Raw genomic sequence first — 17,510 nt, 5'->3', positions numbered from 1 at the left:
GCAGGCTTTAGATAAGTGGCTAAATGGTTGCGATAATCAGCCCAGCATAAGCTAATTGTTGAAAATGTTTGGAAGTGTGCGTAGAATTTATTTAATTTTATAATTGATAATATTCTCTAAGCTTCTGTTTAAAACATTTAAGAGTTTATATGCAAAACTTAAACCATGGAGACTAGGTTGAGCATACTGGTGATATTGTCATACTGTCATACTGGAGATATTGTTAATTTAAGTCTAATATTTAAGTCTGATATTGTCAATTTAAGTCTGAACTTTCTCATGTTCTTCTATTTCTTGTCTGTTTTTGTTCTCCCTTATGTTATTTTTAGTACTACATTGTTATTGATTACTGCATTGTTGGGTTTAGAGCTTGCTAGAAAGGAATTTCACTGTACTTGTGCATGTGACATAAAGAAATTGTCTGAGGATGGTCCTGTACCATCTGACATGAAAAGAAAAGGGGACAGTTTGATAAAAAAGCTTTAAATAAAGGTTAAAATCCAGGTCATGTGACATGATTAACTAAAACACAGGGCCCTAGTTCATGACACTTGGAAAATGTATCACTTTTGTCACTTGTTCATCAACAGAAAAGTAATAGCAAAATATTGTTTTTTGGTAGGCCTAGTGGCTTGTGTTTGCTCAAGAAATCCCATTTTGTGAATATTGTTAGCGGTCTGTGTGGTTTCGATAAGTCTGTTTAAAACGGCAAGTCTTAGGAAAGGCTGAGAGCCCATTGAGCCACCATTTGGAGCCTGTTGGGAGGCCTGTGTACTCAACCTCTTAGAGTAAGCATTAGAGCAAACACCATCCAGCATGTTCTCACATACACACACACACTACAGTATACACACTCCTCCCATCGCAAGACATTTTGAAATCATGAATCAAACAGTGTTATTTGAGAAATAAGTATAAGCTGGAACTTTAATTGGAGTGTGCAGTTTCCAGTTTCTGGTCAGTGTGGAAACATTGGGTGGGATACATTTTTGTAGTTTAAAAAGCAAAATTCCTGTAATTCTACACATTTTGCCATGGCATGTTCATTTGATATTTGAGTTAGCGTGACTAAAAAAATCAATGGGGGACCCCTGAAGGTCAGAACACTGGGAGGTCAGGACCCCTGGAGGTCAGGACCCCTGGGCACGTGCCCTAAGTGCCCTGTTCGGTAATTTTGCCATGATTACTACAAGTTACTGTAAATAGCTGGCTAGACTAACTAGACTAAGGGCACTTTCACATATCCTCTTATGATCCAGATCCTGGAGAGCTTGGCACCCTGATCCACGCTATAAAGCATGTGTGAAATGCAAAAGAACCCTGGCTGAAACTAATCCTGGACCTGCGTGAGTAGTGGGTCCAAGATCTAGGACCATAGTACCAGGTATTGTGACGCAGCAATGTGTGGAACTTTTTTTCCCCATTGTAAACAAGATAGCTCGCTAACGTCATGTAAAATGTGTGTCTTGCTAATAGAACCTGAAACTGATTTTTTCAGATCTTGCAAAACGTATTTTGTAGAATTCTCACAAACACTACCGGAAACCGAACCAGGGTGCCGAATTTCATGTGAAAACGCCCTAATTTAACAATCAACCTTTTTTTTTTAAACCCAGAGCATTCAAAAACGTTACTTCTTTTTTTTCCCAAGTGTATTCAAAAGCCTTTATATATATATTTCCACACTATGAGGTTGCAATAATACTGTGAAATTGTGAAAATTATGATAATGTCCTGTCTGAAAAGAGATGTTTGAAAAGACTGCCTGAAATATCTGCCTGTTTTGGTGGGATGGTGTCTTGGCCGTCCATGGTGTCATCACCATGCGGTAAATTAGTTAATAGACCAATAAGAAAGAGAGTTCCAAACCTCTCTGCCAATATCAGCTAATTTTCTTGCTAAGAATCCATTTTTGTTTCTTTTTTACCATTTTAATTGAAAACAACCACAGTAATATACATAATTGTTACCCATAAATGATTCGATATTGAGCTACAACAGCTGCATTGGACCTTTAACTGACATGGGGTAATTGAGTGACATTCTGCCCAACGCATCATCGGGGGCACACTGCCTGCCCTCCATGAATCGAAAGAACCCAATGTCACAGAAAGGCCAAAAAGATCATCAAGGACATCAACCACCCGAGCCACAGTCTGTTCACCACGTTATCATTTTTATTTATTTTTTATTTCACCTTTATTTAACCAGGTAGGCCAGTTGAGAACAAGTTCTCAATTACAATTGCGACCTGGCCAAGATAAAGCAAAACAGTGCAATGCAAACAACACAGAGTTACACATGGAATAAACAAACGTACAGTCAATAACACAATAGAAAATTCTATACACAGTGTGTGCAAATGAAGTAAGATTAGGGAGGTAAGAGAATAACTAGGCCATAGTGGTGAAATAATTACAATTTAGCAATTAAACACTGGAGTGATAAATGAGCAGAAGATGAATGTGCAAATAGAGATACTGGGGTGCAAAGCAGGGGAAAAAACAATATGGGGATGAGGTAGTTGGGTGGGCTATTTACAGATGGGCTACGGACAGGTGCAATGATCTGTAAGCTGATGCTTAAAGTTAGTGAGGGAGATATGAGTCTCCAGCTTCACTGATTTTTGCAATTTGTTCCAGTAATTGGCAGCAGAGAGCTTGAAGGAAAGGCGGCCAAAGCAGGAGTTGGCTTTGGGGGTGACCAGTGAAATATACCTGCTGGAGCGCGTCCTAAGGGTGGGTGCTGCTATGGTGACCAGTGAGCTGAGATAAGGTCGGGGCTTTACCTAGCAAAGACTTATAGATGACCTGGAGCCAGTGGGTTTGGCGACGAATATGAAGCGAGGGCCAACGAGAGCATACAGGTCGCAGTAGAGGGTAGTATATGGGGCTTTGGTGTCAAAAAGGATGGCACTGTGATAGACTGTATCCAATATATTGAGTAGGGTATTGGAGGCTATTTTGTAAACTACATCGCCGAAGTCGAGGATCGGTAAGATGGTCAGTTTTACGAGGGTATGTTTGGCAGCATGAGTGAAGGATGCTTTGTTGCGAAATAGGAAGCCGATTCTAGATTTAACTTTGGATTGGAGATGTTTGATGTGAGTCTGGAAGAAGAGTTTACAGTCTAACCAGACACCTAGGTATTTGTAGTTGTCCACATATTCTAAGTCAGAACCGTCCAGAGTAGTGATGCTGGACAGGCGGGCAGGTGCAGGCAGCGATCGGTTGAAGAGCATGCATTTAGTTTTACTTGAATTTAAGAGCAGTTGGAGGCCACGGGAGGAGAGTTGTGTGGCATTGAAGCTCGTCTGGAGGGTTGTTAACACAGTGTCCAAAGAAGGGCCAGAAGTATACAGAATGGTGTCGTCTGCGTAGAGGTGGATCAGAGACTCACCAGCAGCAAGAGCGACGTCATTGATGTATACAGAGAAAAGAGTCGGCCCAAGAATTGAACCCTGTGGCACCCCCATACAGACTGCCAGAGGTCCGGACAACAGGCCCTCCGATTTGACACACTGAACTCTATCAGAGAAGTAGTTGGTGAACCAGGTAAGGCAATCATTAGAGAAACCAAGACTATTGAGTCTGCCGATGAGGATGTGGTGATTGACAGAGTCGAAAGCCTTGGCCAGGTCAATGAATACGGCTGCACAGCATTGTTTCTTATCGATGGCGGTTAAGATATAATTTAGGACCTTGAGCGTGGCTGAGGTGCACCAATGACCAGCTCTGAAACCAGATTGCATAGCGGAGAAGGTGCGGTGGGATTCTAAATGGTCGGTAATCTGTTTGTTGACTTGGCTTTCGAAGACCTTAGAAAGGCAGGGTAGGATAGATATAGGTCTGTAGCAGTTTGGGTCAAGAGTGTCCCCCCCTTTGAAGAGGGGGATGACTGCAGCTGCTTTCCAATCTTTGGGAATCTCAGACGACACGAAAGAGAGGTTGAACAGGCTAGTAATAGGGGTTGCAACAATTTCGGCAGATAATTTTACAAAGAAAGGATCCAGATTGTCTAGCCCGGCTGATTTGTAGGGGTCCAGATTTTGCCGCTCTTTCAGAACATCAGCTGACTGGATTTGGGAGAAGGAGAAATGGGGAAGGATTGGGCAAGTTGCTGTGGGGGGTGCAGTGCTGTTGACCGGGGTAGGAGTAGCCAGGTGGAAAGCATGGCCAGCCGGAGAAAAATGCTTATTGAAATTCTCAATTATAGTGGATTTATCGGTGGTGACAGAGTTTCCTATCCTCAGTGCAGTGGGCAGCTGGGAGGAGGTGCTCTTATTCTACATGGACTTTACAGTGTCCCAGAACTTTTTTGAGTTTGTGTTGCAGGAAGCAAATTTCTGCTTGAAAAAGCTAGCCTTGGCTTTTCTAACTGCCTGTGTATATCGGTTTCTAACTTCCCTGAAATGTTGCATATCACGAGGGCTGTTCGATACTAATGCAGAACGCCACAGGATGTTTTTGTGTTGGTTAAGGGCAGTCAGGTCTGGAGAGAACCAAGGGCTATATCTGTTCCTGGTTCTACATTTCTTGAATGGGGCATGCTTATTTAAAATGGTGAGGAAGGCATTTAAAAAGAATAACCAGGCATCCTCTACTGACGGGATGAGGTCAATATCCTTCCAGAATACCCGGGCCAGGTCGATTAGAAAGGCCTGCTCGCTGAAGTGTTTCAGGGAGCGTTTGACAGTGATGAGTGGAGGTCGTTTGACCGCTGACCCATTACGGATGCAGGCAATGAGGCAGTGATCGCTGAGATCTTGGTTGAAAACAGCAGAGGTGTTGTCACAACACCTACGGAAGGTGGCGCCCCTCCTCGCCCGGGCGGCGCTCGGCGGTCGTCGTCTCCGGCCTACTAGCTGCCACCGATTTATGTTTCACGTTTTGTTAGTTAGGCCTAGGTTAGTTACGCACCTGTTTTGTGTTAGTTGATAGTGGGGAAGGGTATTTAGGCTAGCTAGTTAGGTTTGTGGTTTGTCCGGGATTGTTCGTTGTCAGGGTTGATTGTTTGTTATGAGGTTCTGTGTTTTTCCCTCTTGGAGTTACGTTGTATTGTTTTTGGGCTGCGTCCCTGGTGAACGTTCTTTTAAGGGTGGTGCCTTTATTTTTGCACACCCTGCACTCCGTTCTTTGCATATTTTTCTGTGTGAATATTTTATTAAACTTTATTCCCGGAATCATCTGTCTCCTGCGCCTGACTCCACCTCTCCTGATTCCTCAAGCCACCCGTTGTGACAGGTGTATTTAGAGGGCAATTTGTTTAGGATGATATCTATGAGGGTGCCAGTGTTTACGGCTTTGGGGTGGTACCTGGTAGGTTCATTGATAATTTGTGTGAGATTGAGGGCATCAAGCTTAGATTGTAGGATGGCTGGGGTGTTAAGCATGTCCCAGTTTAGGTCGCCTAGCAGCACGAGCTCTGAAGATAGATTGGGGGCAGTCAGTTCACATATGGTGTCCAGAGCACAGCTGGGGGCAGAGGGTGGTCTATAGCAGGTGGCAACGGTGAGAGACTTGTTTTTAGAGAGGTGGATTTTAAAAGTAGAAGTTCAAATTGTTTGGGTACAGACCTGGATAGTAGGACAGAACTCTGCAGGCTATCTCTGCAGTAGATTGCAACACCGCCCCCTTTGGCCGTTCTATCTTATCTGAAAATGTTGTAGTTAGGGATCGAGATTTCAGAGTTTTTGGTGGTCTTCCTAAGCCAGGATTCAGACACGGCTAGGACATCCGGGTTGGCAGAGTGTGCTAAAGCAGTGAATAAAACAAATTTAGGGAGGAGGTTTCTAATGTTAACATGCATGAAACCAAGGCTATTACGGTTACAGAAGTCATCAAAAGAGAGTGCCTGGGGAATAGGAGTGGAGCTAGGCACTGCAGGGCCAGGATTCACCTCTACATCGCCAGAGGAACAGAGGAGGAGTAGGATAAGGGTACGGCTAAAAGCTATGAGAATTGGTCATCTAGGACGTCCGGAACAGAGAGTAAAAGTAACAGGTTTCTGGGGGTGATAAAATAGCTTCAAAGTATAATGTACAGACAAAGGTATGGTAGGCTGTGAATACAATGGAGGTAAACCTAGGCATTGAGTGATGATGAGAGAGACATTGTCTCTAGAAACATCATTGAAACCAGGTGATGTCATCGCATGTGTGGGTGGTGGAACTGAAAGGTTGGATAAGGTATAATGAGCAGGGCTAGAGACTCTACAGTGAAATAAGCCAATAAACACTAACCAGAACAGCAATGGACAAGGCATATTGACATTAAGGAGAGGCATGCTTAGCCGAGTGATCATAAGGGTCCAGTGAGTAGTGAGGTTGGTTGGGGTCATGGCGATTCAGACAGCTAGCCGGCCATGGGTAGCAAGCTGGCAGAAGATGGTCTGTTTTTAGCCACATTGTGCGTTTCCGTCGGTAGATTAGTGGGGTTCCATGTGGTAGAGGGGACCAATCCAATTGGCAAAATAGTTATAGTTATAGTGGCCCAAGAAAATTGTCCGATAGACCTATTCAGATAGCAGCCGATACGACAGCTAACGAATAGCGGGCCGCAGATGGGCGTTCAGGTTACGTCGCGACGGAGGGGCCAGTTGGATAACTCCCTCGGGCATCCGCATCGGCAGTAAAACGGGTCCGGATAGGTGATTGTAGCCCAGGAGTGGCTGAAGGAACTCTTCAGCTGGCTAGCTCCGGAATAATTGATGTTTGCTCCGGGACCGACGTTAGCCAATAGTCACTCGGATAGCAGCTAGCTAGCTGCAAGATCCAGGTGTAAATGTCCAGAGCTTGCGGTTGAAATCCGGGGATATGGAGAGAAAATAGGTCCGGTATGCTCTGGTCTGAGTCGCGTTGTACAAAAACTGGCGATAGCTGTTCGAGCTAAAGGATAGCTGATGACCGCCAATCGTGGTTAGCTGAATACTAACGTTAGCCAGTGAACTGGCTAACTTCTGGCTAACTTCTGTTGTGGATTTCAGATTTGAGGTGAATAATACTTTTTTTAAACAATTGGTGAGGTGGGTTACAGGAGCGTGTTTTGAAGTTTTTAGAAAAAAAATATATAAAAAGATATGCGAAGAAAATATGTAAATATATATATACACGGGACACGACAAGACGAGGACAAAGGACGTCTGACTGCTATGCCATCTTGGATGGAAGTGAATGTAAACTTCTGACCCACTGGAATTGTGATACAGTGAATTGTAAGTGAAATAATCTGTCTGTTAACAATTGTTGGAAAAATTACTTGTGTCATGCACAAAGTAGATGTTCTAACCGACTTGCCAAAACTATAGTTTGTTAACAAGAAATGTGTGGAGTGGTTGAAAAATGAATTTTAATGACTCCAACCTAAGTGTATGTAAACTTCTGACAACTGTAGCTATGAATCTGGGAACTAGCCCAGCGTCATGGTTTCTCAGTAGATCCACTATTTCAGAGTAAATTGCTCTAGCGAAGGTTCTGCTGATTTATGGATTGCCTCAGTGCAGGCCTCTAGGTGGTAAATATTTTACGAAATATATCAAGTGCTTCAATACAATGCTTCAGATTCTCACATGAAAAGCTGTAAAAAGTCAACCCTGCCATAGACACATACAGACAGACACACACACACATAAACCCACACATAAACACACACACACACACACACACACACACACACACACACACACACACACACACACACACACACACACACACACACACACACACACACACACACACACACACACACACACACAGAGACACACACACACACACACACACCATGCCTGTAAGGCAGAGCAGGCAGCAGCTGCTACCACGGGCGGATGAAGTAATGTTGCGTCTCCGCTAGCTGTGGGAACCTACGCCTGGAAAAACAAAAAATGTGGAGGATCCAAGATGGAACAGCCAAGGGCGCTTTGACGTTCCATTAATTAATCCCTCAGCACACCGTCCTCCACTACTGTGTACATGACCCACATGCTGAAAAAGATAAGCGGGGGGATGAGGCTGCATGGCGAAAGGAGAGCGATGGGGGGGAACCACCCCAAGCTTCCTGATTGGACTTATGGGACAATGTTAGAATCAACTCAGTTCTCATACTCAAGGTTTTCGCCTCCTATCCAGCCATCTCAATTACTGTACAGTCTGACTGGATGGAACGGGGAAAAGGGAAACCATTCCCAGAAAATCCCTGTTGTTCATTTATGAAGTGTTTTCGGAAAAGCAGGCCGCTGAGAGGCAACCTCCATGCCTGCATGCAGCAGGCCAGTTAGTGGAGGTGCCCTGACGGATAAATCTGATCCTTTGTAGAGTCAGTATTGATCTGACAAAAGCTCACTACATGAATCAGGTATGAGCTCCGCTGCTTCCTCTCCCAGGCTCGGTTCAGTGCGATGGATGTGCTTCAGTGAAATAATAGCCCATATCCTCCTTCACATGCTCACACACTGGCAACTGTGGCAAGGCTTAGTTACAGCAGTGGTCATTAAAACCACTCACAAATTTGCTATCAACCTCTTCTCTGCAGTTAGCATATTGTGGTTGGAATAGAGTATGTTTCAATTGCATGGAATGGAGCTTGGCCTATATTTCGGATAAGATTGAGAATATTTGTAGTTGACATGCATAGTGTTTAGTTCAATAAGTTGATGGTCTGAAATATTCATTATGATTCTAACTCTTCTTAGTAAACCTTTGTCATGTACATAACATGTGTACTTTCTGCAGATGTTAGGCATATTTTACCATGACACAACAATGTAACAACATAACCTGACTAATGTCTCAAAGTCTTGTTCTGTTGTGGTGGTATTTCAATTCCCTTAAAGGTAGGCGAGGCAACTTCCTGCTTACAGAAACCAACAACAACAAAATTCAAATCTTCCAAGACTGCCACTATTGGCTCTTCCCAACATGGGCATGCCTCAAGGTAGGGCCAAATTAGTGTCAGTCTTGAATCCTGGTGTTGTTGTTTCTGTAGGCAGGAAGTAACCCCACTGTGAATGCTGATGTCATTATGCTGAGTCTAACTTTAACACCATTCAGGGAATCACAATTCTGACTTAGGTGCCTCACATTAACAGCCAGTGCTGTGCTACAGTAAGAGGTCTGATCAACTCCACTATATGTTGTGGCAATTATTAAGCTATATAACGCACTAATGAGATTCAGAAGATCAGGCTGTGCGGCTGGGCAAACTGAGATGTATACTGTTACGTCAGGTGTTAATAGCATGGTCCAAGTTGGCGGTTTGTGTTTTGCTGTCACTGCTGTGTGTCACAGGAACCAGCTCTCCTTCCCCTCCTGGGTTTAGCAGACTGCTGAGTGCAGGGTGTTTGTAAGCACGCGCACACACACACACACACACACACACACACACACACACACACACACACACACACACACACACACACACACACACACACACACACACACACACACACACACACACACACACACACACACACACTTCTCCAGAGAAGGGAAGCTCAGAGATGCAACACAGCCTATTTCACTGCAAATGAGAAAATAAATAAAAAATAGCATAATAAAAAAATCCCCATAAAAATATGTCAGTTTAACAAAGAGATATCTCAATCCACAGCATTCGCCTATGTCGCACTTCCGCATCTGCAATAAAAGGTGACAGAGCTAGAGCGGTGTTTCTCAGACCATGAGAAAATCGGTCTTCCCACAAAATCGTCTGTAGCGTCCGAACGGTTTGGCCTACAAACTATTATGACCCCTCTATGGACAGATGAGACTCTCACGAACACGTACATGTCTGTTTTGCTCTAGGATGCTCAAAGGCCTCACAAGACTCATCTGAAGGTCCCTGGTACCAGTTGAAAAAATATATGGAAGTATATAGAGACTGTCAATGCCAAAAATAAGGGGTTAAATACATGTAACATTTTTTTTTTAAAAGACAAATGTTTCCTAATCTTTCTTATATCTCTCAAATATAGGACAGACACTTCAGAACAAACTTCCTTTTCATTTTTGGGGGGGACTAACTGTTGTTTCATGTAGTAAATCTGTTATTCATGCGTTTGTATGGCCTAATAGCAGTAAGGCCCAAAATATTTTGTCTTTTTTTTCATTTTTATCCTTCAAGGTGTCTGAAAATGTCAAATCAAATAGCAAAATGATCCTCAGTATGACCTTCTTAAAACGATTCAATATAGCTTAGTAGAACCCCCACAAATGTTTAATGTGTAGGATCCATTTATAATTTTCAGTTTCACTTTTTATTAGTCGTATGTGCGAGATACATTGTCCAATAAAATGCTTACTTGCAGGTTCCTTCTCGAAAATTCAACAACAATTAGAAATAAATCAAGTTGATTTTAGTTATCAAATGATTATACATTCATTAACAAAGACACACACAAAAAAAATACCACCCCAAACCCCTCCCGAAGGATCCGGGCAGCCCTGCCAATTCTTCCCCTCCAGCAACAGTAGCAGAGGCTGTCTGGTCTATCTAACTACTGCCAGGGCTCACCGTAGGGAACATCACATGTGTGACATCCATGAAAAGAGCTCAAGATAAGGCCCATTGATGCCAAGGAGGAGGAGAGCGGGAGGAATCCCTATTGGTTAAGACGAGCCATGCATGCTGACTCTATTATTCTATACCATCACAATGAGAAGTAGAATGAAGAGTATCTTTAAATATAACGAACCATTTGGGGCCACTTTTAAAAATATGAAAATCTTGGGGCACTCCCACACACTATGCGTATAGGTCCCAGGAGAAAACCCGGGGGGGGGGGGGATTCAAGGGAACAATGTCTACTTTGAGTTTATCTCATTTGAAACTGTTCACGATGAATCAATCACCTATATTCCGTAAATAATGAATTTTTATTCATATTTAGTAGTAACTGGCTTTGGTATAAAATGAACAAATAGGTGACATGTGCTGTCCTACCACATTCTCGCTAGTCTGTGAAGAGGACAGATTAGATTCGAATAATGAGCAATACTTTCGTGCTTGGTTAGTCAATACTGTGTTGATTGTTTTGGGGTTTCTAGCCAGCCATTTTTCCAGCCCAATGGAGGAACTTGTGCAGCAGGAGGTGTAGGAATTTGGTGTTACATTTAAAGAGCTTTTTTTCTAAAACTCTATAAATCCATTTCAGAAATGTTGGTCAATTAGCTTTTATTGTTTAAGGAATTTATTAAACAGATTGGTGTGTTTTTCACTATCTAATCCTGGCATGGGGTTGTTCAATGACATCCATGTATTTGTTTGAAATCTATCACTTGATGGTTTCATTTCAGAGAGAAAAAGAATCATGTTTTCTTGCAAAACGCTAAATAACCACTTCACTCTCAGATAAAGTAGTACTGCTATGTTTTACACAGTCAAATGTAGCAAATAACATTTTTTTGTAAGATTTGTGATACCAATTTTTTTTTTTATGAATCAACACAGTAATATGAGAACTCTATGGAAAACATTTACATTTTAGTCATTTAGCAGATGCTCTTATCCAGAGTGACTTGCAGTTTGTGCATTCATCTTAAGATAGCCATGTGAGACAACCACATATCACAGTCAAATATATAGTATACGCGAACATTCCATTCCAGCTAAAGAATGGATGAATAGCGTTTTGCCACAACAACAAAAAACATTTTAATGAACACCTAAAATCTATGAATCAAAAATCTGAGAACACTAATATTTTACACACACATGAAAGTACCCATAAGCCACATGTGTCAAACTCATTGCACGGAGGGCCGAGTGTCTGCGGGTTTTCACTCCACCCTTGTACTTGATTGATGAATAAAGGTCACTAATTAGTAAGGAACTCCCCTCACCTGTTTGTTTAGGTCTTAATTGACAGGAAAAATCAAAGTCCTGCAGACACTCAGCCTTCCGTGGAATGAGTTTGACACCCCTGCCATTAGCTATAATTTCTGGTGAAAAAACACAATGTGAAATATTGGTGTATATAGTGATTTGGAAATAAGCTCTTCATTTGTAATCATCAAAGTATTATTAAATTAAACCCGGTGCTTTTATGTTCATTTAAGCCAATAAAATTGTAATTTCACCAATAAAAAAATGATATATACAAAAATAAACTTCCAGTTGATGAGGTTGTTTGAACAAGGTCCAAAATGTATAATTTCCATTCTACAAACAACAGATGTTAGCAGACACATTACTGTAGCTACTACACTATTTATGTTGCCTGTAGTATTTGACTATTACAGCAACACAAGGTGGTATTAAATCTTCATAGGTTCACATCAACAGCTTCTTACGCACTTTACTAGCCTAAACACACACACACGCACACACACGGTAACACGCATAATGATACAATCACATGTTAGAATTAGGGAGACCAAATTGTTGTGGCTTTCCTCTAGGATCATGTCTCGTAACATAACCAGAGTGATAACACTGAATAGTAATAACACAATAATAGAATCTCAATATGGAATGCTACACCTCAAAATTCTCAGAATTGTTTGAATAATATTTCAGCCTGATAAAACCAAATCCTATATAAATATAATTCATGCCATTTTAAAGCAGGCCAGGGAAATGTGGTGGGTGTGGGTTGTGGGACTCGATCTCTAGCTCTCTAGCTGTGATGTCACTGACCTGACCAATCATTTTATAGGCGTTCTGCCTTTTCATTTCTAAATCTTCCAAAGCAATGATTGCTCTGTCCACAATTATTATTGTTTGACTGTGAAGTCAACCCTCAACATTATCCATAATGTCTAATTAACGTTGTTTCAGTGGGAAATAAATAAATGTCTAGTGATTAGAAACACAATTCAGCATGAAATCCTATTGCAATTAGCAGTCCCTCCCATTCTGCATTCAGTGAATCACCTAAAAAGCTTGTTCACTCCCATACTATTACTTTCCTAATTAAATAATTAATTCTGAATAAAAAACTAATAAAACGCCTCTCTTCTACCTCTCACAGGGGGGAACCTGTCTCAACCAACCAATCAACCAACCAACCAGCCTCATCCTATCTGAACACCACAGAAGTCAGTATGAATCACTGGTTGTGTGGCCCTAATGGTGTGATGTTGAGTTCATGTAGAGTTGATGTTAAGTTGATGCTGAGTTAATGTTGACTGTGAGAAGGGGTAGCTAGTTCATTAGGGGCATTTAACTAGTTGTGTGTTCTGAGTAACAAGGTGTGCCACGATAGATGTCTTTTGATACTTTCCCATGTAACTGCTGTCATAAACATTAGCAGTAAACATTAGCATACTTGGCAAGAGGGATGTGCTTACATTAGCTCTGCTCTAATGTGAGCAGCCACAGGAACAAACTGCAAAGAATCTAGTGGTGCCGGATGATGCTATCTCATAGACATATTAGCCACCAAATTCATGCAATAAATATGACCTGGCATGTAGACATTTTAATATGTATCAAAAACACAACATTGTCACATACAAGTAAAGTCACCCATTTCAAGGGTTATTATAAACTGGGTGGTTTGAGCCCTGAATGCTGATTGGCTGAAAGCTGCAGTATACCAGACTGTATACCATGGGTGGGAAAGCAGGTAGCCTAGCACTTAAGAGCATTGGGCCAGTAACCAAAAGGTCACAGGTTTGAATCCCGAGCCAACTAGGTGAAAAATCTGTTGATGTGCCCTTGACCAAGGCACTTTAACGATAATTGCTCCGGTAAGTTGCTCTGGATAAGAGTGTCTGCTAAATGACTCAAATGTGTATGACAAAACATTTATTTTTACTGCTCTATTTTCGTTGGTAACCAGTTTATAATATCAGTAAGGCACCTCAGAGGTTTGTGATATATGGCCAATATTTATTTATTTATTTTATTTTACCTTTATTTAACTAGGCAAGTCAGTTAAGAACAAATTCTTATTTTCAATGATGGCCTAGGAACAGTGGGTTAACTGCCTTGTTCAGAGGCAGAACGACAGATTTTTACCTTGTCAGCTCGGGGATTCGATCTAGGAACCTAAGGGCTGTATCCAGGAACCTCGCGTTGCATCATGCATAAGAACAGCCATTCGTTGTGGTATATTGGACATATATCACACCCCCTCAGGCCTTATTGCTTAATTATAAACTGGGTATATCAGACTGTATACACACGGGTATGACAAAACATGTATTTTTACTACTCTAATTTAGTTGGTAACCAGTTTATAATATCAATAAGGCACCTCGGGGGTTTGTGGTATATGGCCAATATACCACGGCTAAGGGCTGTGTCTAGGCACTCCGAGATGTGTCATCCTTAGCCATGGTATATTGACATATACCACACCCCCTCGTGCCTTATTGCTTAATTATAGCATAGTCTCTTTGGAACAGGGTTAACAGTTCTGGTACAACTTATGGCTTGTAATTCATATATTGAACTTGTGTTAGGCAATGAGAAAATATAGTGTGTGTGTGTGTGTGTGTGTGTGTGTGTGTGTGTGTGTGTGTGTGTGTGTGTGTGTGTGTGTGTGTGTGTGTGTGTGTGTGTGTGTGTGTGTGTGTGTGTGTGTGGTGTGTGTGTGTGTGTGTGTGTGCGCGCGTGTGTGTCGACCTATTTGCCAGCTAGGGCTTGCAGTCGTGTCGTGCAACAGCATGTACTTTTGGCGACCCCCAGCGTGCGGTAAGTGAAAGTTTTTCTCAGTTTCTTCACATCGACATTTCTTCACACCGAGTCTTCATACGACTGATGCCCACATTCAAAATATTGAATGCACAATCTAAAAACCATTGTGACAGTAAAGACACCATAGAAATATAGAAATAATATGTATGTATTGTGTGAGCCCTATAATTGATAAAGTAATATTAAATTCCAGCAGACGCTCATAACTCTTGCCATGGCGTAGTTTATAGAGAGCATTTGTCGATATGGGCGTATGCAAATATGAAACAATAATATATTATAAATTGAAAAACACCAACAGACATGTTCCACTTACCATAAAACGTATATAATGCAAATTATATAAGGTAGAGACTAAATTATTCTTACCTGCGTGCAATACACCGTTTTATCCACATTTTCTCGACAACAATTTCGAGTCAGTTCTTCAGGTATTCTCCCATTTAGATGGCTTCCACAAAAGTCGATAGTGGCTAATACACTCAAGTGACGAACCTTACTCCAAATGTCATTAATGCAAACATTCTAAGGCTATATCCTTCAACATTGCGCATATACAATTACTCCATATATGATGTCAACCCTGATCTTACACCACCAAAGGAGAGAATATGCAAATATCTTGGACGTTGTTTGTTTATTCTAACTTGGCAATTATCTTCCCATTAATTTGATAAGGTTGATAAGGACGCACCGAGTCCGTGGACAGGTGGTCCACTGTGCTTTTACCAAAAGGTGTCCTCTGACCACTTGTGTCGGTCAAACTTTGTCTTTATATAAATCATCGAATTTACTCCACTAGACAGTCAAAAAGCTATGAAAAAGAACACCAGAGAGGCAAGGTGATTCGTTGGCATCCTCAGTGGATTCGGCGCTGAAAATGACCACGCACGTTTCTACATTATTGAGAAGCAGAGAATAGCAAAACATCAGGAAATATACCCTGCTTGGACGGTTATAACAGTCAATCCCGAAAAGATGCGCCGAAGAATTTCGAAATGCTGATAGGTCACCGTTGGCCAAAATTCCACATTTCGCACATCTCTGAATAAATGAATGTAAGTAAAAGGTTAAAATGTTAAAAAAGAAACAGGAGACTAGGTGAGAGAACGGGTTATTTTGGAAGAGTGTCTGTGAGCGCGTCAGCGCGAGATGTTGCGTGTGGTAAGCGGTATAGGGAAAAATAACCACTTGTCATTTGAAGAGAGAGAGTGCAATATTATCACACCGTGCTATATCTCCGTGCCTTTCCGTTCCTCTCGCAGACTGAATAACAACCTGCCAGTCCTACTTCGGCTGACACCCATCTGACGTCATTTTAAAGTAAAATATGTGATATTGGAGACCACACTGCAAACTCAAACCGTCGCTCTGGTCTTGCCCTCGGCCATCGGCACACCTGTATTACAAGATGTTGGAGGTAGGCAACCTCCCATCACATTAGACTCGACATACTGATATGACCACAGCGAGATAAGTGAAAACATTACATATGACAAGCTCAGCTCTTGCGTGATACAGAGAGAGCACGTGGTGGTCTTCTTTTGCACCTCAGGGTCAATGTGTCAAACAGGTGCAGTCAGCTGTTGAAATCACCTGTTATATATGATTTACACAGCAAACATTGCATTACCAATTTGTTGTGTTTGAAGGTGAGCTATTAGGAATGTGAGAGTGCATGAGAGGTTGATTTCTCTCTATCACTCTCTCAGTTGACTACCATTGACAGATAAACAAACCTCTACACTCAAAACATTTATTTTGGCTGCCCTTAAGTTTTGCTGTATAGTATTTCATTAACATTACCACAATCCATTCATGTTTTATGGCGGAATGTAATTGTCTCTTGTAGAACTGACTTAACTCGGTGGAACTTGATGTGCACCAGATTAATTCATGTAGAATGAACTGACCAAATTTGGTTTGGTCAAAGAGTTTCTATTGTTGTGGGACAGAGGTCATTAGACTAATACCCAGCATATTTTACAACTGTGCATTTGGACATTTACATTTAGGTCATTACATTTTGGCAGTTCAGGCAGTGAAATTAAGGTAGATAAACAACCACAAGTAAAGATGTAAAAGTTTATGTAACTGTTACTGAGAATATGTTGTTGTTAAACTGGTCTGTTGGTTAGCTGGCAAACGCAACTGTCTCCCCAGCAGATGGAGGTTGTCTGTCTGTCTGTCTGTCTGTCTGTCTGTCTGTCTGTCTGTCTGTCTGTCTGTCTGTCTGTCTGTCTGTCTGTCTGTCTGTCTGTCTGTCTGTCTGTCTGTCTGTCTGTCTGTCTGTCTGTCTGTCTGTCTGTCTGTCTGTCTGGTCTGTCTGTCTGGTCTGGTCTGTCTGGTCTGGCTCTCTCTCTCTCTCTCTCTCTCTCATGACCCAGCAGTGGGTTATTTCTAAGTTGTTTGAGTCCTGACGCTGAACTCTAATCCTATGAGTAACTGGGCTATTACGCCCTCACATTTCCCCCTCTGTCTTATTCTTTCTTTCTTTTTTATTCATTTATTTTTGTGAAGTGTATTGTGATAGAATTGATTTTGATTTCTCTTTCCCCTCCCCTCTCTTTTTCTCTCTCACACACTCTCACACATATTAGAGAGAGTGTGTGACAGGGAGATTGAGAGAGAAAGACAGCGTTGATGAGGAGAGTGCTGTTGTTTTACCTCAGAGATAGTCACTGGTTGCTGTGCATCAGTCAGACTGTGGGTGTTATGGTTCACATGGAGGAATCGTAAACCCAAACGCTACTGGTGAAACAGCTGTTGTGTAAGTCATTAACGCCCCGCAATGAGGACTAGAATTAAAGGGAGAGGGATTTGGGCTGTGCAGCGTGTCTGCATTGCTCTTCAGTGCCTCACATTGGCATTTCT

The 17,510-nt window shown here is 41.9% G+C and overlaps 1 protein-coding gene across 1 annotated transcript in view; it reads right to left on the bottom strand.

Annotated features, from left to right (window-relative positions):
* The window catches only part of LOC106566883 (adherens junction-associated protein 1), a 96,723-nt gene extending 80,676 nt beyond the window's left edge, over positions 1 to 16,047 (bottom strand). The window contains exon 1 of the mRNA XM_014135425.3: positions 15,006 to 16,047. Within this exon, the coding sequence (XP_013990900.1) occupies positions 15,006 to 15,034 (29 nt within the window). The 5' untranslated portion in view covers positions 15,035 to 16,047. The remainder of the gene's footprint in view (positions 1 to 15,005) is intronic.
* Between the last annotated feature and the right edge of the window lie 1,463 nt (positions 16,048 to 17,510).

Source organism: Salmo salar, chromosome 13 (genome assembly GCF_965601325.2).
Source record: "Salmo salar chromosome 13, fSalSal1, whole genome shotgun sequence".
NCBI classification, from domain to species: Eukaryota; Metazoa; Chordata; class Actinopteri; order Salmoniformes; family Salmonidae; genus Salmo; species Salmo salar.
Note: the sequence above shows the minus strand (reverse complement) of the source record. Positions and strands in the feature narration are given on the sequence as shown.